The 21188-nt window shown below is 48.6% G+C and overlaps 2 protein-coding genes across 4 annotated transcripts; both read left to right on the top strand.

Moving 5' to 3' along the window:
• The first annotated feature begins 500 nt into the window (after positions 1-500).
• TRIM6 (tripartite motif containing 6) lies at positions 501-16633 on the top strand. Of its 3 annotated transcripts, XM_084974985.1 has the most exons (9): positions 701-901; positions 8847-9336; positions 10072-10167; positions 11034-11264; positions 12652-12674; positions 14199-14299; positions 14583-14609; positions 14822-14886; positions 15066-16633. In XM_084974985.1, exons 2-9 carry the CDS (start codon positions 8914-8916, stop codon positions 15333-15335), a joined length of 1236 nt encoding a protein of 411 aa, XP_084831111.1. In that variant the 5' UTR covers positions 701-901; positions 8847-8913; the 3' UTR covers positions 15336-16633. The 3 variants fall into 3 exon arrangements, with proteins under 3 accessions (XP_084831110.1, XP_084831109.1, XP_084831111.1); XM_084974984.1 differs by lacking the exon at positions 701-901 and adding an exon at positions 501-645 and having other exon boundaries at positions 14822-16633; XM_084974983.1 differs by having other exon boundaries at positions 695-901; positions 14822-16633.
• Positions 16634-19506: 2873 nt separating this feature from the next.
• On the top strand, positions 19507-20457 carry LOC100738522 (olfactory receptor 52B4-like). Its single transcript, XM_003482526.3, has one exon. The coding sequence runs from the start codon at positions 19516-19518 to the stop codon at positions 20455-20457; it is 942 nt and encodes a 313-aa protein (XP_003482574.2). The 5' UTR covers positions 19507-19515.
• Positions 20458-21188: the final 731 nt, after the last annotated feature.

The raw sequence follows: 21188 nt of genomic DNA, 5'->3' as shown, positions 1-21188 counted from the left end.
AAGGTGAAACATTCATAGAATTTTGTTCAGCCATCAAGGAACAAAAAGTCCTCACACAGGATTCAACATGGATGATCCTTGAAAATATCATGTTAAGTCACCAGCCTTCTGTCCTGAGGTTTATCTGGGCTCCTCCCGCCCCTGCCACTCACCTTCCCAGACCAGGTCCGCTTCCTTGGGGCAGGTTTAAGCTTCCTTTTCTTCTGGGAACTGCTGTGCTACGGAAACCCTCTGATTACAGTTCGGGGCTTTACTGGGGATTTATTAGCTTTTCACATATTCCTGAGAACCCAAGAGCCAACGTGTACACTCTCTTCGTAATACTGATTAACATTACAGATGTAATTGAAAGTACCTGTCATATAAGTTTACATTTTATGGCGGTAATTTGAAATGGGTAAACGTTCATGATCTTTTTGCAAAACATACCATCCCGGTGCCAGCTGGTTACCTTTCCTTCCCCGTCGTACAGCTTTCCATGTTTTTGTTCCGACGTTTTCACTGAGAGGTTAATAATGGTGTCCAGATGTTTTCTCAGCGCGATGCACACTGATGGGACGTCGGGAAGCTCCAGGAAGACGACGTACCAGGGCCAGCCCTGGCCTCCAGGTGTTTCCCAAGGCCTCGGACTTTGCGGCTCACCAGGTAGGCGGAAGGGGGCTCTCCCGCAGCTGGAAGGGGCCCCGGCGACCCCACCCCCGGAGTGCGGGCCTTCGGCGGCGCTGGACAAATCGGCCCCGTCGGCAGCATCTCCTCCCCCCCGCCCCGCCCCTTGCCCCGGAGCCTCGCTGCTGGGGTGGAGGCGACCGTCGCTCTAGGTCCTCGGCTCCGATCCAGCCCCCGCGACCCCTGAGCAAGTCCCTTGTCTGGCCAGCCCCCGCTGTCCCCGCTGGTCCCGCAGGTTGGTTGCGGGGTGCGCGGGTGGAGGCAGGATGAGCGGCCTCTGCAGGTTTGAGGGGACCCAAGGTTGGGAAGGGAGCCCGCCCCCCGCCCCCCGCCCCGGGAAGAGGCAGCTTTGAGCCGGGAGCCGTCGAGGTAAAGGTGGTTGGAAAGGTGCCAGGCAGGCCCTGATCCCGGGCGCTGCGGGATGGAGGGGCGGTGGCTCGGGACGTTTTCTCGGGGAAGGACGTCTGGTCGGGGAGTGACCGCGGACCCGGGGACGGGCCGGGATCCGGAGGGCAGCGCCCCTCCCCCACCGCCAGCCTTTCGGCTCCAGGAAGTGAGCACGTTTATCTCCCCCCCACCCCCCCGGAGGCCTCGACTTCTCGGGGGAGGGTGGGGCGGGGAGCCTTCCCGGCTCCGTCCGACCTGAGGGTCTGTGCAAAGGCTGGCCCGGCCCCAGGGCTCTTGCATTTCCCCGAAGGGAGCAGGGCGTGCGGTGGAGTTTGGGAAAAAACAAACAAAAAGGTCAAAGGAGTGAGTGTCCTGTGTTCAAAGTCCCTGGTTCGGAGTTCCCGTTGTGGCTCGGCAGAAACAATCCCACTCGTATCCATGAGGACGCAGGTTCGATCCCTGGCTCCGCTCGGTGTGAAGGCGCCGGGGTTCCCGTGAGCTGTGGCGTAGGCCACACACGCGGCTGGAGCTCGTGTGGCTGTGGCTGTGGCTGTGGGGCAGGCCAGCAGCTCTGATTGCACCCCTCGCCTGGGAACTTCCATAGGCCGCGGGTGCGGCCCTTAAAGGACAAAAGGAAAATAGCAGAAGACTCTCTGGTTTGCTCGGATGAGCCTTGATCACTTGGGGGCATGTTGTCACCGGGAGATGTCTGCCGTCTGTGACCTGCCCCACTTAATGGTCCCTCCTGGCAGAAGTGACAGGGTGATAAAAGAAATGGGGTCCCTTCCCTTTCGAGCTCGGGATGCAGTTGATTTATCTTTATTCCTTTTTCCATCCTTACTGCAAATGAGCTCAGCGAGTTGAGGGATTTAATCAGTCAGGCAATGGAGACGGCAACGCGTGATTCAGAGCGTGGGTGCTCTGGCCAGAGCGTGTTCAGAATCTGCCTTGACACTTAAACGCTGGCTGTGTGCCCCCTACCTGCCGCTAGACCTCTGAGCTTCAGTTTCTTCTACCTATAAAATGGACAGAGTCGTTTATATTCTAGAGTTTTGGTGAAGATTAAGTGAGATGGAGGTTTAAACGCACCGGAAAGTGCCTGAAAAATCGTAAATACTCAAATTATTAAGTTATTATTGACAAACTCGATGCCTAATTAAAAAAAATTGCAAAACAAAAGCAATTTTTGAAAGACTAGAATAGGGAATAAAATATGTAAAAACACTCTATGGTAAAGGAGACTACGACGGCTTCTGACATCTAAAACATGTTAAAATACAAGTTTTAAAATTAGGAATTCCAAGTGGACGATCAGAAGTGTAGGAAAAAAAATGCTAATAATTTTATTATCCTAAAACCCCCTCGGCTAGTGGATTATCTAACACGCAGGGAGAAGTAAACCTGCACAGGACAACATTTTAAGAATTTGCAAAGTTAAATCATTATAAGGTTAGAATGCATGAGGTAGTGATTCCTTTGAAGGTCAGAAAAAATCGAGGCTATGTTCCTTCCGATTTAAATATTTACAGAGCATCAATTCCAAATAATAGGTTAAAGTGGAACATAACCTTACCCAAGGACAAAATGTATTATTTCCTCAGCGTGATCACTTCTGAATGGCATTGCCAGCTGGTAAAGTTTTTCCTGTACTTTCAAGAGAGCTCCCAGCAGGGGAGTGGGGGGCGGGGGGCAGTCCTGCCCATCTTACTTCTAACTTCCCTTCCAAGCCTCTTGCCTCGACTGGTGTTAAGTAACCCCCACCCAGTCACTGGCTTTTATACTTAAAGCCATTTTAATAGGAATTGTCAGCTCCCATTCTAAGAGATGCTTCAGAGCTAAAAATCAGTGCATTCTCTAGCCCTCCGCTCCCACTTCACCCCCTTTTCTAGCTTGCACCCTAAATTGCTTTCATCTGGGAAGAAGGCTCACTTATTTAAGACAGTGCTTTTGACGCTCGAATGTGCATACGGATCAACTGGAGATCTTACTGAAGTGCAGACACTGAACTGGTCTCTGTGAGGCAGAGAGGTTCGCACAAAGACTCCCCTGGGTGCCGACGAGGCTGGTTAGCAGGTTAGCAGACCACGTGACCTTAGCCTTCTTCTGCTTTTGACTTGACGGGGTCCCACCCGGTCTTGAACTTGGCCTCTTTCATTTGCTAATTTGACCTTCAGGGCTTTTCCCCCAGGCTCTGGGGTCTGCACACCTCACCGGCTAGACTCTTTCTGCCAACCCCCACTGCTCTGCAGACTGGGCCTTAGTCTGGGACTCCTGGGGATTGTCACGTGTCCTCTGGGCTGGGCTTAGCTGTGGCCGGTGGTCTAGGGCCTGGCGGCCTGAGGGCAGAGCTGACTCAAGAAAGCTTTCCAACTCGAGTGGGCGCTCTCTGCTCCCCTCCTTCTTTCCCCAGCTTCAACCCTTGGACATGAGACAGTAACTCTTACTCAATCTTCTGTTCAAGAATCTTTGTGCCTTGGATAACCTACACAGAGCATCCAATGGAAAAGAAATGTAGAAAAATAATAGAGGCATATATGTATGTATACTTAAAAATTTTTTATTGGCCTCTTTTAAAAAGAAGTAGATGAAATGGATTTTTAATATAACTCCATGCTTTCAAAATATATTTAGCACATGTAATCGATACAAAAAAATCTATTAATGAAATATTTAAAATTATTTTTTCCTAACACATCTTTGAAATCTGGTGTATATTTTTTACGTAAAACATCCCATGTCTGTAGCCACATTTCAAGGACTCCGTGGCTACTTGTGGCTATCATATTTGATAACACAGTTTTAATTTGTGCTTAGGAGATCAGAAAACCAAGCCTCAGTTGTCCTTATGGCATTTCTTTTTTGCTTGTTTGGTTTGGTTAGCGCTGAGTTATAATTTACATTTAGTAAGTTAGCAATTTTAGGCATAGAGTTCTGTGTTTTGATTTGTGTACAGTTGTCCAGCCAACACCATCATGATGTGTAAGAGCATTTTCATCCCCCCCCCAATTTTTTTGTGCCCCTTTGCAATTCACCCCCTTCTCACAGCTCTGGGCCTTGGTATCCACTCATCTGATTTCAAGTAGTTTTGTCTTTTTTAGGATTTTATAAAAATGGAATCATACAGCAGCTTATCCTTGCCATCTAGCTTCTTTCACTTTGCATATTGCTTTTGAGAAGTATTTTGTTGTTTGCATCAGTATTTCCACTTTATTGCTTGGTAGCATGCCTTGAGGTGGCATGCTCACTAGAGCCACAGCCATGCCTGGTACTCACGCCTCTGCTCAGCGCTGCTGTAGCTCACAGACTGGTGTCTTAGTCGGGACACCTTCTCAGGCCCTTTCTTCTGCAAGAGCCTATTGTAACTAGCAGGCAGTTTGATGTTTTTAATCCTATAATGCCCGCAAGAGGGGAAAATGTGTGCAAATCATAGGACCTGTTACAGACTGGATGGGTCTGTCACTTGGGGCGCATAGCCAGTGGACACAGCCAGTATGTTTTTTTTGCTGCTGCTGTGGCACGTGAAGTTCCCAGGCCAGGGGTGAGGGATTGAACCCGCACCACAGCCACGACCTAAGCCGCTGCAGTGATGACATGGGATCCTTAACCTACTGTGCCACAAGGGAACTCAACTGCAAGTACTTTAAATTAAAAGTGAAGCACTTCTTACTCGTGACTAGTAAGCGGACACGGGGGTGGGGGGGCGCTAAGGACACAGGGAGGTAGCGCTCAGGTTACGGGGTCCCCAAACATCCCTGCCAGGGAAGTTGTCTGCTTGGGAGCAGGTGTAGCCACAAAGGGCAGGCTTGAGCTTCCATGTAGTACAGGTTCCTCCAGGTTGCCAAACACTGCAAACTCCTTTGCAGTTTGGGCTGTTTGCTCTCAGTGCGGTATCTTGTTGATCGGAATGCACTGTAGCCTTTTGTTGGTGGGAACTTTCTGCAATGTAATGATTAGTTTCTGCAAAGCAACACTCACCTTGGCGTAACCTCAGCTCCCCTTCTGCTGCCTCGCTGACAGGCCTGTGTTCTTCACTGCCAACGGGCAGTCTCGGCGTTCAGTGGCGCTTTTGATGCAGAATTCCTTGGCCTCCCTGGACCACTTCAGTATCTGCACTCAAGGCCATATCATCCACCTGCCTTTGCGAGGGAACCGGACAAAGAAAAATTAAGACATTATACGTGCTCTCAGCCATTCTGTGGCTTATCCTGTACCCTAGCATCACAGCTGGGACCAGGGGTGGTAGGGTGCCTTCAACTGGGCAGTATGTTTATCAGCTGGCATTTCTTTGGTGGACCTCAGCTGGGCAAAGAGAGCTTATGGATTCCAATTAGAGTGATGCAATGCTGGAAGAGTGAAAAGAAAGAAAAAAGAAAAAGAGAAAGAAAGAGAGAGAGAAGGAAGGAGGAAGGAAAGGAAGAAAGAAATTGAAATGTCTCCGACATCTTTAGCTGTCTTGTTGGAGAAGCTACTAGCTTTAACTGAGCCTTAGGCCGAGCACACAGAGACTCCTGGGTCAGGTCCTGCTTTCTCGTGTTTTCCTTAAATGCCATCTTATTACATCATATTATGACCTGAAAAGAGTGGCTTTTCCTCCTAGGTCCAAAAGAAGGAAGGAGACATGACGGGGGGTGAGAAAGTGATGTTTCTTGTTATAACAAATATTTATATAGAGCTATCCATCTACGAGACTTTGCTCTTTGCCTGTTCCTGGTGAAAATACTGATGAGGCTCTTTCCCTCGCGGTAAAAGAGAGCAGAGCACTGAAGGATTGAGGAGCGAGGGCAGTATCAGTGTCGTGACCAGTGGTTTTTATTGAGACTCGGCTACACACTGGCTCGGATAATGTATCACAACTCCGCCGTAAGGAAGGGATGGTTTTCAGTAGTACACGCAGGATTAAACCACATCTCAGGTCAGGCATCACCCCAGGGTTTCAGAACGAGAGACAGATGCATTTGGGATTCAGACTCCAGCGCCAGTGCTTTTTCTCACCTCTTGCTGCCAGGGAAATTAACGCAGCCTGAGGCCTGGGGTTGTGCCACCAGGAATGAAGCAGAATGGGGCTGGAGAAGGAGCCTGCAGGGAACTCAGAAAGAGCTGTAGGAAGCCTGCCAATGCCAGGAAGGGGAACTAGCCTGCTGAATCCATGCAGCTAAAAAAATGAGACAGGTACCCGTCAGACTATGGGTAGAAACAAGCTCAGCCACTTTGTGACCCGAGTTCCCTTGCAAGTGATGTGGGGCCTGAAGGGGACACTCGCTTCTTGTAAGGACCAGACAGGTCCCCCTGCATTAGACCTTAGAGTGGTTAACAACCTGAGGTTTGCATTTGCATAAAACTGGATTATAACCTTTGCTTTGTCAGTTATTCCTTCTGAGACTCTTGGTCATTAAATCCCTTTTAAAGCAGTCACTTTTCACATTTGTCAAGTGGGGGTTATTAAATTCATCTGATAGAATTATTTGCGGTTAGGTTATATAAGAGCTGTGAAGAGTTCAGCCATTGCCCACCACATACAAAGAGATCAGAAAATAGTCTCTATAATTATTGTCTGCCTTCCGCTGTCCCTTGAAACAAATAACCCCCACGCATGCGTGCTTGCCCACATGAATAGTGATTATCTTTGGCCGCGTGTTCCAGATGGATGTGTTTCCTGCCCAAGCCCCGCATGGTTCACGTCCTTGTAGAGTGTTAGTTTCATCCACCCTCATCTCCCCAAACCAGCCATAGCCCTGGGCTTGACTCTTAGATCCTCTGCCGTAGGCGCCCGTGTAAAAGCTGCGGGTTGGGAGGCCTCTGAACCACGAGGGACAAGGTAGCCTCCCCTTCCTCTTAATTTCCTCTGAGACAGTTATTTAAAACTGAGATATAGTTCACATACCGTATCAGTCACCCTATAAAAGTATACAATTGGGAAAAGATTACAAATGGTGACCAGCCCCACTAATTCCATCATATTTTCATTGCCCCCCCCAAGAAACCCCAAATTCATTAGCAGTTGTTCCCCATTCCTCTCCCACAAACCCCTGGCAACCATGACTCTACTTCAACCATGACTCTACTTCCTATAAATTTGCACACTCCAATCATATATGTGACTTTTCGTGTCTGGCTTCATTGACGTAGCATCATGTTTTCAAGGCTGGTCCACATGGTAAGGTATCAAAACTTGATTCTTTTTTTTCTCCCATTTTTACACTTTTCTCCTATTAGTGATTCCAAAATACTTTCCCCAGATGCCATAAGACCTCCTCATCCCAGCCATCCCTTCTGCTTACTTCCGCCTTGTGTGTTTTCTCTGCGGACTCTTCCTATCGCGAGAACATATGTGGCCTCGACCGCCTCACCTGTGCCCTCTTCTTCCCCCCCCCCCCCACAACATGGGCTCCCGAAGCCTCCTGTCAGGTGTTGCCAGGCCTGGTGAAAGCTCTTCTCCCAAAGCAAGGTCTGTGCCTGATTTTTTACCAGCCTTTACCACCAACTGTCTTTGGTTAAAGTTAGGAAGTTGAGAGCATGGCTTTGAAGTAGGACTGGACATGTTAAGTTATACCTGTTAGCAACCTGTATACATGTTATCAACTCTAAGACGTGTGATTTTACAAAACCACTCAATGTCCCTATTTCTTTATCAGAAGGTCAAAAGTGTGTTCTGAGTTTATTCGTTGGGAGTTTTCCTGTGAGGGATGGAGAAAGGGCAGTGCGGTGTCTAAATCACAATGGGTTGTAAGAAGTGTTAGTTCTCAGGATGCGCCATCACCTTATTGGGGTCATTGTTGTTTCTTTGCCTTTTTTCTGGGAAGGCGACCTTGAGAGATGAAAGGGCTCCACGTGAACAGAGCTGTTCGGAGGTAGCCGTGTCTTCACAATAAGTCTTACCCTAGGTCTTGGAGATTAGCTCCTGGGGAGCAGTGCCAGCGTGACGGCACAGAGGGTGAAGATGCCCACGAGAAAGATCTAACCCTCTGGAGGGACCAGGAGGTTCTAGAGTTTTCGTCCTCGGAAGCTGAGGACCTGGGTGGTGGGCACAGAGCTAGTTCAATGATGGGCAAAAATGGTCTCATGGAGCTTACCTTCCAGTGGCAGGATTCGTACATTACAGATACATATTAAATGGCGGTAAGAGGAAAAATTAAGCAGCTAAGCATATTCAGAGTGATGGTTTGGGGGGCCGTGCCTTGGCCAGGCTTGACAAAGCAGACCCTTCTGAGAAGGGGGCATGTAAAGAGAGAGTTAATGAAGCCATGCAGGTCCTAGGGTCTTCCTTGCAGCAAGAGCAAAAACGCCCGAAGCAGCAGCGTGTCCTGGTGCTTTGAACATTGAGAATATGGGAGTTCCCACTGTGGCGCAGTGGAAATGAACCTGACTAGTATCCTTGAGGATGCGAGTTTGAGCCCTGGCCTCGCTCAGTGGGTTAGGGATCCCACGTTGCTGTGGCCGTGGTGTAGGCCGGCAGCTGTAGCTCTGATTCTACCCCCAGCCTGGGAACTTCCATATGCTGTGAGTGCGGGCCTAAAAAAACAGTGTTTTGGTGGACTGAGAAAAGGTTAACAGCTGGCAGCTCACCCAAGGCCACTTCTCTCCAGGGCCTCAGTGTGTCTCTTTACCAGGAGGATTCAAAGGAAATCGTTGCTCTGATTTAATGTCTGGTATGAGCAGGGCAAGAGCGGGTTTGAAGTTGGAATGAGATACTCTCGTTAAAGAGGGGTGTTTGGCCTCTTTATCCAGAACAGTCAGCCTCCCTTTGCCTCCCCTGTTTCTCACCGGAACCCTCTTTTGTTTGCCCATCTGCCCAGGATTCTATACGCAAGGAGCACCTTCGAAGCCAGGGCTGGACAGGCAGGGGCCGGAAGAGTGGCTACGATGACGTCGGCAGTCCTGGTGGACATCCAAGAGGAGGTGACCTGCCCCCTCTGCCTGGAGCTCCTGACGGACCCCCTGAGCATAGACTGTGGCCACAGCTTCTGCCAAGCCTGCATCACGCAGAACAGCGAGGAGTGGAGGATGGACCAGGGAGGGGAGAGCAGCTGTCCCGTGTGCCAGACCCGCTACCGGCCTGGGAACCTGCGGCCCAATCGGCACCTGGCCAACATCGCCGAGAGGCTCCGGGAGGTGGTGTTGGGCTCGGGGACGCAGCTGAAGGTGATCCTGTGTGCGCACCACGGAGAGAAGCTCCAGCTCTTCTGCAGGGAGGACGGCCAGCTCATCTGCTGGCTCTGCGAGCGGGCCCAGGAGCACCGTGGCCACCACACGTTTCTCATGGAGGAGGTGGCCCAGGAGTACCAGGTGGGCCCGGAGGAGGGACGGCGGGAAGGAACAGACCCCTTCGCAGATTGAAACATTTCCTAACGCCCTCACCTCACGTCTCTGTGGTCATCTCGTCCCATTTCCTAGAGGATGCACCTACAAAGAGCCACCTCGAGTAGAAACGTTATGGCGTTCTCACTGCTCCAGATCTGCCTGAGTAGCGGATGCTGCTGGGGGCCAGTAAGGGGTGGGCAGGTTGAGTGCGGGGGATGTGTTGTCAGGGGGCTTAAAGGACTTAAAGTGGGAGTTCCTGTGGTTGCTCAGTGGTAGCAAACCTAGCTAGTATCCACGAGGGTGCGGGTTCGATCCCGGGCCCCACTCAGTGGGTTAAGGATCCGGTGATGCTGTGAGCTGTGGTGTAGGTCACAGATACGGCTCAGCTCGGATCCTGTGTTGCTGTGGCTGTGGTGTAGGCTGGCAGCTGCAGCTCAGATTAGACCCCTAGCCTGGAATTTCCCTGTGCTGTGGGTACAGCCCTAAAAAAAAAAAAAAAAAAAAAAAGACTTCAAGTCGTTCCTGGTCAGGTTCTTTGCCCTGAGAAAAGAGCATTCCTGCTGTTCCCACTGGTTTCCATCCCCTGTTTGTAAAAGATAACGTTGGCCTTCTCCGTTTTCCATCCCAGCGAGACTTCTGAGGTCCGCATGACCCCTACCCCATTCCTTCTATTTCTACCGATTTGACACGACCCTGATCGACTGGGTGCATTTCTTCCAGGAGAGGTTTCAGGAGTCTCTGAAGAAGCTGAGGCAAGAGCAGCAGGAAGCTGAGAAACTAGCCGCTCTTATCAGAGAGAAGAGAGCATCCTGGAAGGTAAGAGAGATGCTTCCTTTTTTAAAAATTTATTGATTTATTTTTTTAGGGCTGCACTCCCAGCACATGAGAGTTCCCAGGCCAGGGGTCAAATCGGAGCTGCAGCTGCTGGCCTACACCACAGCTCACGGCAACGCCAGATCCTTAACCCACTGAGCGAGGCGAGGGATTGAACCTGCGTCCTCACGGAGACTCTGTTGGGTTCTTAACCCGCTGAGCCACAGTGGGACCTAAGAGAGATTCTTCCGAAGCAGTCCTGGGATGTGAGTTGGGGCAGGGGAGCCAAAGGCCTGGTCCTGTCTGTTCCCTGATTTGACCGGACAAGCTTCTTCCTGCCTGGTCTTCATGGCAACACTTCCAACTGAGGGTATTTCTCTTAGTGCAGAACCAGGGGGAGAGAAGAGGAAGTTAGAAAATGAACACATCAGAGGGAATCTAGGTTTTTAAAGACAGTCACGTAGAGAGGAGCCATGGCCACGGGCGGCTCCCTAAGTCTTGATCCTGGACCTTGTGCTACAGCTTTGAGCCGTCAGCCCAGGCCAGTCATTCCTACGTTCAAGTTCAAAACTGGAAGGAGTAGCTGATGTTGACGCCTCAGAGGCCAGGGAGACGCTTGGAGTCTACAGCTCACCCGGGAATCACGATCTCTGTAGGAAGCCTAGAAAAGGCCGCCTGGGCCCTGGGTCTGGGAGGAGCTAATGCGAGAATAGAAGGAAGAAAGAGGTTTCGCAGGAATTCCTCCCCCATTCCTCCTCCTCCCCTCTTGAGACCTGCCGGGAAAGCAGTGCTGAGCCCACCGCCCCACCCCTGGTACAGGAGACCCTCAGCTCAACAGACCAGCCTCTTTCTCTTCTCTGTTCCTGAAGAATCAGATGGAGCCCGAGAGACACAGGATCCAGAAGCAGTTTGACCAGCTGAGAAGCATCCTGGACAAAGAGGAGCAACGGCAGCTAAGGAAGCTGGAGGAGGAGGAGAGGAAGGGCCTGAGTGTCATCGCAGAAGCTGAGGGGGAGCTGCTCCAGCAGAGCCAGTCCCTGAGAGAGCTCATCTCAGACCTGGAGCGCCGGTGTCAGGGGTCAGTGACGGAGCTGCTGCAGGTAAGGGCTGCAAAGGAGCCCACAGTCTGAGAGGCAAGACAGAGAGAGACTAACTTGCCCTCCCTCCTGACATGGGATTTCTATCCTGGTGGTGGAAAGAACAAAATCTTCCTTTGACCCTGTCTGGTTTTTTCCTATTGGCCAGCCAGAACTCATGGATACAGCCTAGGATAATTAAAAGCACACCTGCTAAATGAATGTCTCACTTTAATGTCTTAGGTATAAAGAAATTCGATACTATGTAGAAGATCTATTATATGGAGCAATGTTTTATTTATTTATTTTAATTTTTTTGTCTTTTTAGGGCCGCGCCCGAGGCATATGGAGGATCCCAGGCTAGGGGTCGAATCAGCTACAGCTGCTGGCCTACACCACAGCCACAGCAGCACGGGATCTGAGCCACGTCTGTGACCTACACCCCAGCTCATAGCAATGACGGATCCTTCACCCACTGAATGAGGCCAGGGATCGAACCTGTGTCCTCATGGATGTGAATCAGATTCGTTTCTGCTGAGCCATGACAGGAACTCCTGGAGTGATGTTTTATAAAGCAGCATTTCTCAATCGTGGTACTTGTGATCTTTGGGGCTGGTACATTCTCTGCTGTGAGGGGCTGCCCTGTGCATTGTAGCATGTTTAGCAGGATCCCTGGCCTCTACCCACGAGATGCTTGTAGCGTTCCACTAGCTGTGACAAGCAAAACACCCTCCAGACATTGCCAAATGCCCGCTGTTGAGAATCACTGGTCATTAAGCACCTTTTGTCGCCGATACTCCGCTGGGATTGGTCAGGTTCTTGTGACCCAGCTTAGTCCCAGGCAGACATGTACCAAACTCAAGTGCTTTGAGGTTTTTTTTTTTATGTAATCACCACCTCTTCTCCCTTCTTTGCTTTGACTCTTCTCTGGGGCAGAACCATTGAACATGCTGTAATAGAAGTTTGAACAGGTCTTTTGAGGCACAAAGAATGGGCTGTGGTCTGTGTGTGTCCTGAGGTCCAGAGGGCACAAGCGATCACGTCCAAAGAGGTTTGATGGAGAGCCTTAAACTGCAGCTGGAGTCTGAGCAGCTGTTCTCTTCACAGAGTGAAGAATGTGACGGTGGCGTTGCGGCAGGATGTACCTTGCGACATTCTGGAAGCTTCAGGCTGTTTCTTATTTTCTGTTTGCTTTCTTGCTTTCCTCTTGCTCCGTTTCCTGGTGGGATAATAATTCCTTTACTTATTCTTGGGCCCTAGTATCGGGGTCACCTCTATTTTGCAGCCTCTGTGTGGGGACCGTCTCTACCCCCATCGCATCACGGGGAGGTGGGGTGGGATGAGGGACGTGGATGAGGCTGGGTTACAAGGCCCGTCACTGCGAGACCTAACCTGTCTCTTTCTTCCCTAGGATGTGAGGGATGTCGCGGAAAGGTATGTGTAGAACGCGAGCGGGAGCCCTCGGGTGGACGGGAGATGCCGTGGGATTGGCTTGTGGTCAGTGGGAAAGGAAACAAAACATCACAGAGCAGATTTACGACGCTGCCGACTTGAGCTCCTTGTCCTGAGAGCTTGGGGGGCCCCCAAGCAAAGGGCACAGCTGGGTTTCTATGGGAGGAGAATTTGGATGGGGACAGTGGTGTCCTTCACCCTCCACCCCCTTACCTCTTGACGGAACTCCCTCTCCGCACACCTCTGTACCTGCCTCCAGTAGTGTACAGCGACCTCTAAATACTCAGGGATTTTCTTGGCCCACGGGCTTTGTCAGAGAGGAATTTTCCATCTGGATTCCCCCCACCCCCAAGGTCTAGACATCAGCTCTTGGGACATTTACTTAAATTCCCTTTTCTCTCCCATCTTTGAAACCATGCACACCTGGTTTCCTAATTTTCCTCGGAGTCCGTTTAATTCCAGTAAAATCACAGGCCCGAGACCTTGCAGGGAGGGGCCCTGGTCCTGGGACAAGGACGTGTCCTCTCCTCTATCACATCCTCCAGACTTTCACTCATTGAAGAGACCCTACAGCTGCCCACACACCTGGTACCTCACAAACCCATGTGCCCTGGAGCCTGTGGTCCTTCCTGAGGTCTTCAGGCTCAGTGAGGACACCTCCGTCTCCAGCTGGCCTGACACTCCCAGAGACCAGGAATCCTGAGAGGCTGTCGTTCTCTCTCGGCCTCTGCGAGGCCCTGTGACCTAAACCACAGACTTCATAGCCCCTCACCTGATACTCTCCAAGCCCCAGCAGCAGCTTCGGGTGCTCTGCTGCCAACACAGATGCCTATAGACCCTCTAAGAGGGCAGTAACATTTGAAATATTTTATATTTTTTTTAGAGATGGCTAAGGATTTCCAAGCCATTATTTTCTTTGATATTATACAGTCTCTAGGATGCAGAGAAAGCAGGGGAAATTATCATATTTTTCAAAGCAACAACAAACTGTAGAAATTAAAATGAGGCTTTGAGAGATAAAGCCTAACTTTTTCTTTTAAATTGATGTATAGGTAATTTCTAAGAGTATATTAGTTTCAGCTGTACAGCATAGAGATTCAATATTTTTATAGAATATACTCCATATAAAGTTACTATAAAATATCAGCTATATTCCCTATGCTATGCAAAAGGCACCCCAATGATCACTGCAGCACAATTAACAATGGTCAAGATGTGGAAGCAATCTGTGTCCAACAGCAGATGAATGGATGAAGATGTGGTGTATATCCACAATGGAATACTACTCGGCCATAAAAAAGAACGAAAATCTTATCACTGTTCACACAGATGGTCAGAAGCTAGTTTTTAGTCCAGGTCTTCTGGCTCTGATGTCAGTGCTCTTTGCTAATTTTCTCCAGGAAAGAACGTCGAAGTTCACCAATGGGCTTGGGAGAAGAGGGAAACAGGTGTTAGAGGCACCCAAGGTTAGCGGTGTTGGAGCTTCACGATGTCTGCTCTCTCTAGGAGTGAATTCTGGACCCTGAAGAAGCCAGAAGCTCTCCCCACCAAGCTGAAGAGTGTGTTTCGAGCCCCAGATCTGAAAAAGATGCTGCGAGTGTTTAGAGGTGAGGAGATTCTGAGAGTAGAGTTTGGATGGGGGATAATGGTAGTGGTAAGAGACAAAAAGAACGGGGGGTACTCGGGAACAGTGGCAGAGAGGGAGGTCAGAGCGGGAGGAAAACAGTCTGCTGAAGAAGATAAGATCTTCATGCTGATGGGCGAGTGAAATGGCCAGCTCACATCCCTGCAGAGTTCCCTGCCACACCCCTCAGACAGGTAAGAGGACAGAGAACCTGCAGACCTGAGACGCTGGTTCTTTATAACGTGATTGACCCTTTATTGTTACAGAGCTGACAGATGTCCAGAGCTACTGGGGTGAGTAGACACCATGGCCTCTTTGAGCTGTCAGGTTCTCCTCTTCCCCAAACATACCCCCACCCCCTCAGCTGTGAGACGCTGTTCTGCCCTCCAGCTCCCCAGCCACCCCATAGCTCCAGTTCCTCCCACCCACATCCTGGGCCTCCTCTTCTCAGTCAGAAGACCCAGGTACTCACCCTCACCCGCTGATGCTGTCCCTTCCCCCACAGTGGACGTGACTCTGAATCCACACACGGCCAATTTAAATCTCGTCCTGTCTAAGAACCGGAGGCAGGTGAGGTTTGTGGGCGCCCAGCAGTCCGGGTCGCGCTTGGACGAGCACTACGGCTGTGGCGTCCTGGGCTCTCGGCACTTCTCCTCGGGGAAACATTACTGGGAGGTGGACGTGGCCAAGAAGACCGACTGGATCCTGGGGGTGTGCAGCGATGCGATGGCACCCACGTTCTCCTTCAGCCAGTTTGCCGCAGGTCGGAACGTTTACTCCAGATACCAACCTCAGAGCGGATACTGGGTGATTGGATTACACCGGAAGCACGAATACAGGGCCTACGAGGACTCGTCTGCCTCCCTGCTGCTCTCCATGACCGTGCCTCCCCGCCGGGTGGGCGTGTTCCTAGACTACGAGGCCGGCACGGTCTCCTTCTACAACGTCACCAACCATGGCTTCCCCATCTACACCTTCTCCAAATACTACTTCCCCTCCACTCTTTGTCCGTATTTTAATCCTTGCAACTGTGTGGTCCCAATGACCCTGCGTCGCCCAAGCTCTTGAACATTCTGCGGTTCTCGCCCACACCCCAGCAGTACCCTTCTGCCCTGAGGCTCGTCGGCATCAGTGTCTCTCCTTTCTTACCTTCTGGTTTCCTGTGTTTTCACTCCCTCCCCTTTGAACACGTATTGACTCAGGGCTAGAGTTGAGTAACCCAATGGCGAGAGTGAACATCCTTGACAGATGAAGTCTAGAACTTGAGATGGGAGAGGGGTAGCTTTCAACCTCTAAGTACCATTAAGCATGGTATTTGATGGAGGTTTTTCTTTGGAAAATCTCTTCTATTAATATGATACTACTTTGTCTACTGAATGGAAAATTGAATTTCCACAGATACTGTCTCTAATTATCGTGATAATCACGTCATTTTAATTCTGTTACTGGAGTATATTGATTTAGTTTTTAAATCTAACACTAATTTCTGAAATAAACCACTGTTATTCTTCACATGCAATGCTGGATTTGTGTTTGCTAACACGTGTTTAGGTCTCTGTCTAATGAAAGAAATTGACCTGCAATTTTACATTCTTGTAACATCATTGTCAGGTTTTATAAAATATGATAGTGAGCGGAGAACTTGCTATGTGTTTATGTAAGTATGCATAGGATTGAGTGTTAAAAACCACTATGTTAATTTTGTTGGCTTTAAATTCAACTTAAAGAGATTCTAACTTCAATTTTCACTGCAAACTTCATGATTCTTACAAATCTGAGATAGTAATTGAAAAATTAAAAAAAAAAATCTTCCAAATGCATTGAAGTGAAACAAGGGAGATGAGGAAAATAGTGAACCCAGGACGGATTTTTCTCCCAGAATGAAAGGAAAATGTATAGAGAAAATAATCAATATACGGCCCTTTCAGGAAGAGAATGGATTCTTCCAGCTTCTCCATACCTCCTTTTCTTTACGCTCAGACATGAACAGTTCATGCTTTGACTTTGGTAGAGAGGTGCTATGTACTTTTTGAGCCATTTGTAAGTGAAATGATAATGAGGTGGCTGTGAGGGCGGAAACAAATACGAAGAAGTTGACTGGAGCTGGCTGCCCATTATGGTAGCCGAGAGCCTGCAGTGGCTCTTGAGTGCTTCACTGTGCCGAGTCTGAATGGAGGCGCTGTATGTGTAAAATATACACCAGAATTTGAAGACTTAGTTCAAAATTTATATAAAATATCTTACTAATAACTTTTATAGATCTCAGTGATAATATGTTGGATATGTTGGATTAAATAAAATATATATATTAACTTTACCTGTTCCACTTGACTTTTTTTCCTTTTTTTTTTTTTCCTTCCTTTCTTCTTTTTATAGCCACACCTGGAGAAAGAAATGGAGATTCTCAGATACTAATGAAAGCATATCAAAGGATCTAATATATGTGTATTTGGGGTTCCAAATGAAACGAAAGGAAGAATGAGACAAAATTTTGGAAGTAATAATTACTGGAAATTTTAAAAATCATAAATGTATAGATCCCAAAAGCTCAATAAACCTCAAAGAGGGTAAAAGCAGAAAACTATGCCTGGGTACGTGACAATCAAACTGAAAATTAAGATAAAGTGAAAAAAAAAAATCAGTGTAGCTAAAGGAGGCAGGGAAATGAAATCCAAAGGTTCAAGATAATCAAGACTCATGCCACTGGTATGAAGTGGTAAGCCTGTCCATTTACATACCGTCAGGTGATAGTGAAGCATTATTAGTCATGACTGTCAAATTTAAAACTTAGGAAAACTCGGGATGGATATAACGTTAATATAGAGGAACAAAACTTTAAAAATCGTAGGTACGTTACATATTAATTATGTGTATTTATATTCCTGTTGAAAATAGGTTTCACATTCGTTGAAACAGGCCTGGAGCAGAGCTAGATGAAGTGAAAAAAGGTTTTTGTTATCAGAGTAGCTTGAGAAAAGCAAGGATAAAGAGACTCAGAAGGAAGGGTGGGAGCTGGGCAGTGGTTTCAGAGTTGGCCTCCTGGGAAGAGGGTGAGGCTGGTAGACAGCCCCGTCCCTGGAGTCCCTGATGTAAGCATGTCCCCCAAGGGCTCCACATAGGAGGACAAACAGCCCAAATCCTGATGCCTCACGTCTCTCCATCCATTCCTGTAGTCTCAGCCTACGTCTAGTGAGAGAACTAGACATCTGTGGGCGGGGTGCTTCCAGAATCAAGGTAAGGACTGGGCCCCTGTCGTGTCCCAGACAAGCCAGAGGGGACAGGAGTACTGGAGACTATTGAGCAAAGCTGACAGAGAATGGCAAAGAACAGGGTCACAGATCTGCCTGGACGTGGAGTGTGGGGTCTGGGAAGGGAGCTTGAGAGCATGAGGGCCGGATGGAGGAAGCTGAAGCGTGGTAAACAATGAGAAGCCATCTGATACATGGCCAGTGCCAATGATTTGGTGGGAGATGAGAAAACAGAAAGCATGTTTACTTAGACTGCAGACACCTCCTGGAAAAATGAAAGGAGCCCTGAGAAGGGGGGGAAGGCTGTGGTCCCCCGTCCTGAGCAAGACATTAGAAGGGGCTCTGGGGAGGCAGCCAGGGAATCGTGGCAGATATGAGAACTTGGAGCCAATTTTCCTCCCCAGGAAGAAAAACCAGGGGCCCTAAGAGAGGAAACGAGTAGAAGAAGTAATATTATTGAGTGTAAGATATGTCCTAGCCCTAGAGCTAGATATTTCAAGATACGCTTCTAGTTCATATCCTCGGAAACCCCGTGAAGAGGGTATTTAAAATTTGGCTCCAGTTCCCCCTTCTGGTGAGAAGGGGCTTGAACATGGATGCTCTGGGCCCATCACCATACCTACCTGCTCACACACGCACCCACCATTCCCTCAAACCACCACGCGAGTTAGGACTCAGGCACATGGCCCAATGCCTGAAAAATAGCTGCTGCTCCAGATGTGCTTGTTGAAGGGTTAAGTGGATGGATGAAGAAAACTTTATACTAGGAAGTAAGTGGTGACATTACCTGTGAATTCTTAGCAGAAGAATCTTCCAAATATCAAGTACCCCAAACCCCTGCCCTCTGGAAATAATGATTTTTCTCCCCAGTTTCAGTCATTTCTAAGTTTATCTCCCTAAGGCATAAGCCGGAGGAGTATCTCATCTCAGCCACACAGGCCCTGTCTATGTTCTCTCTTAAAGTTCTCATGACCCCTCTTCAAAAGGGAGCCAACTGTATGTGGTAAGTCAGAGCATTTTCAAACTCATTTGATCAACTGTTGGTTGTGAAATGTGGCAGGGCATTCATATTCCCTGAGTCTCCCTTTCCTGAGGTGAGAAATAGAGATATCTTCTGCTTCCTGGACTGGATTTCTGCTCCCTAAATGGAGAATATACAACTTGCTGCATATGCAACACACATGCAGCAATTCTTGGTGTGAAATGATGCTGAATAAATATGAGTTTAATTCCTTTGTGACTCTATTATGTTCAGATTCATTCCATTCCTGGAATTATGACTAACCTTTCAGCATCAGACTCTTCAGGCGATTGCTCTTCCAATAAACCTCCACAAGTAATCACTCTAAAGTGGTGATTGTTGTAAACTACTTGTTTCAACATACGAAGGCTGCCCTAAGTGTTAAGATATAATCAAGCCCTTCACAAACAGGAAAATCTGCCCACACATCCCCCTGTGTGTACACCTTATATCCTTCTCACCCCATGTTGGAAACATTTCATGAGCTTCCTCTGTTGCCATCATCTGTAGGTTTACTGTTATGCTGCTTCTCGTCTCTTCCCATTTGTAATTTATGATAAACTCATAATTTTCAAGGTCAAGTCCAAGTGTCAATATGTTAACAGCTTTCCCAGACATGCACACTGATTTCTTCTGTAAATCCATAATCCTCTGTTTGAAAGTGAAATAAAGACAATAATACCTCTTAGTTTGTGTAGCTGGATTGTGGGTCACAGTCTTACGTGTTTGCACCTGTCATGATTTGCATGTTGAAGCAGACAGAAAGAATGGTATGCCTAAAGCTCCTGGTGTCTTCAGAAAGTGTGTTTGTATATTTCTATAATTCCTCTTAATAAGATATTTAGAAGAATATACATATATATATATATATGTTCCCCCCCCCCCCCCCGTCTGTAAACAGGAAGTCAGGTCAAGGTCCTATGTCTAGGTATGCTTTCCTTTAACCGCACTGGGGTCAGCCACACCGTCTTCTACTTGCTGGGCATCCCCGGCCTTGAGGACCAGCACCTGTGGATTTCCATCCCCTTCTTCATTTCCTACGTCACCGCCCTGCTTGGGAACAGCCTGCTCATCTTCCTCATCCTCACGAGGCGCAGCCTGCATGAACCCATGTTCCTGTTCCTGTGCATGCTGGCCGGGGCCGACCTGGTCCTGTCCACCTGCACAGTCCCTCAGGCCCTGGCCATCTTCTGGTTCCGTGCTGGGGAGATCTCCCTGGATCGCTGCATCACTCAGCTCTTCTTCATCCATTCCACCTTCATCTCCGAGTCAGGCATCCTGCTGGTGATGGCGTTTGACCGCTACGTTGCCATATGCTACCCTCTGAGATACACCACTATTCTGACACACCTGCTAATTGGGAAGATCGGTGTTACCATCGTTCTGAGAAGTTATTGTGCCATTTCCCCCATCATATTTCTTTTGAAAAGGCTGATGTTCTGCCAAAATAACATTATTCCACACACTTACTGTGAACACATCGGCTTGGCCAAATATGCGTGTAATGACATTCGAGTGAACACCTGGTATGGATTTTCTATCCTAATGTCAACAGTGGTCGTAGATGTTGCGCTCATTTTTGTTTCCTATGTGCTGATTCTCCGTGCTGTCTTCCACATGCCTTCCCAAGATGCTCGTCACAAAGCTCTCAACACGTGTGGCTCCCATGTTTCTGTCATCATCCTCTTTTATGGGCCTGCCATCTTCACCACCCTGACTCAGCGGTTTGGACGCCACATCCCAGCTCATATCCACATCTTGCTGGCCAATGTCTGCGTGCTGGCTCCCCCGATGCTGAATCCCATCATTTATGGGATCAAGACCAAGCAAATCCAGGAGCAGGTGGCTCACGTGTTTCTGAAGCAGAAATAACTTTAGTATAAGATATGCACTTTCAGAGTCTCTAGCCACCTGTGAAGAGGTCTATGGAAGTGGTGGGAGGGGTCAGCTGAACCCCTAGGCAATAGCTCTATGGGTTCTGTCTCTGGAGCAGATCCTCCAGAGAGGTTGCGGGATTTAGCCTTCAGTTGTCAAAGCAGTTGAGAGAGCAGAGCCCTGCTTGACGGAGCAAGCAACCTCCTGCAAAGACCCTGGCATGGGATAGATTGATTTTCAGAAGGCATCGCTCAACTGGAGCGTGCTCTTTAGAGTTAGAGGACATGAGACCAGTGCCCAGCCCTGGGATTTTGTTCAGCTGTTCCTGAGTTTCTCGAGTTCTGAGACAGCTTTTGAAATCCCTTGACCATTACATCCAAACCTCTCCTGAACGTCCTTCCTTGTAGCTAAATGACATTTGTAGAATCAGTGGTTCCTGGATTTTACAGCTATTCCTATTATATCATAATTTATATCCTACTAACATGCATGCCTGTCATAAGGGAATGGAAATAAACTGTGTTTCGTATTTTGTAGAACGACCCACGGGGAGACTGTGGTGTTTGTGCACCTGATCCTGCTCTTTGGTCTGGGAGGTATACGTAAGCATACGACTCTGTGTTGCAGGATAAGTTCGCAGTGAACTTTACAGACGATGCCAAGGTGTCTTCCTGAGCGACTCTGTTTTTATTCATTCCCACAAGCAATGCTTGGGCGATCCTGTTCTC

Source organism: Sus scrofa, chromosome 9 (genome assembly GCF_054392235.1).
Source record: "Sus scrofa isolate SSC_HxYL_T2T_F1_AM1 chromosome 9, Sscrofa_HxYL_maternal_Yorkshire_Landrace_v2.0, whole genome shotgun sequence".
Lineage (NCBI taxonomy): Eukaryota > Metazoa > Chordata > Mammalia > Artiodactyla > Suidae > Sus > Sus scrofa.
The sequence above is the reverse complement of the archived record's forward strand: the minus strand, read 5'-3'. Positions and strand labels throughout refer to the sequence as shown.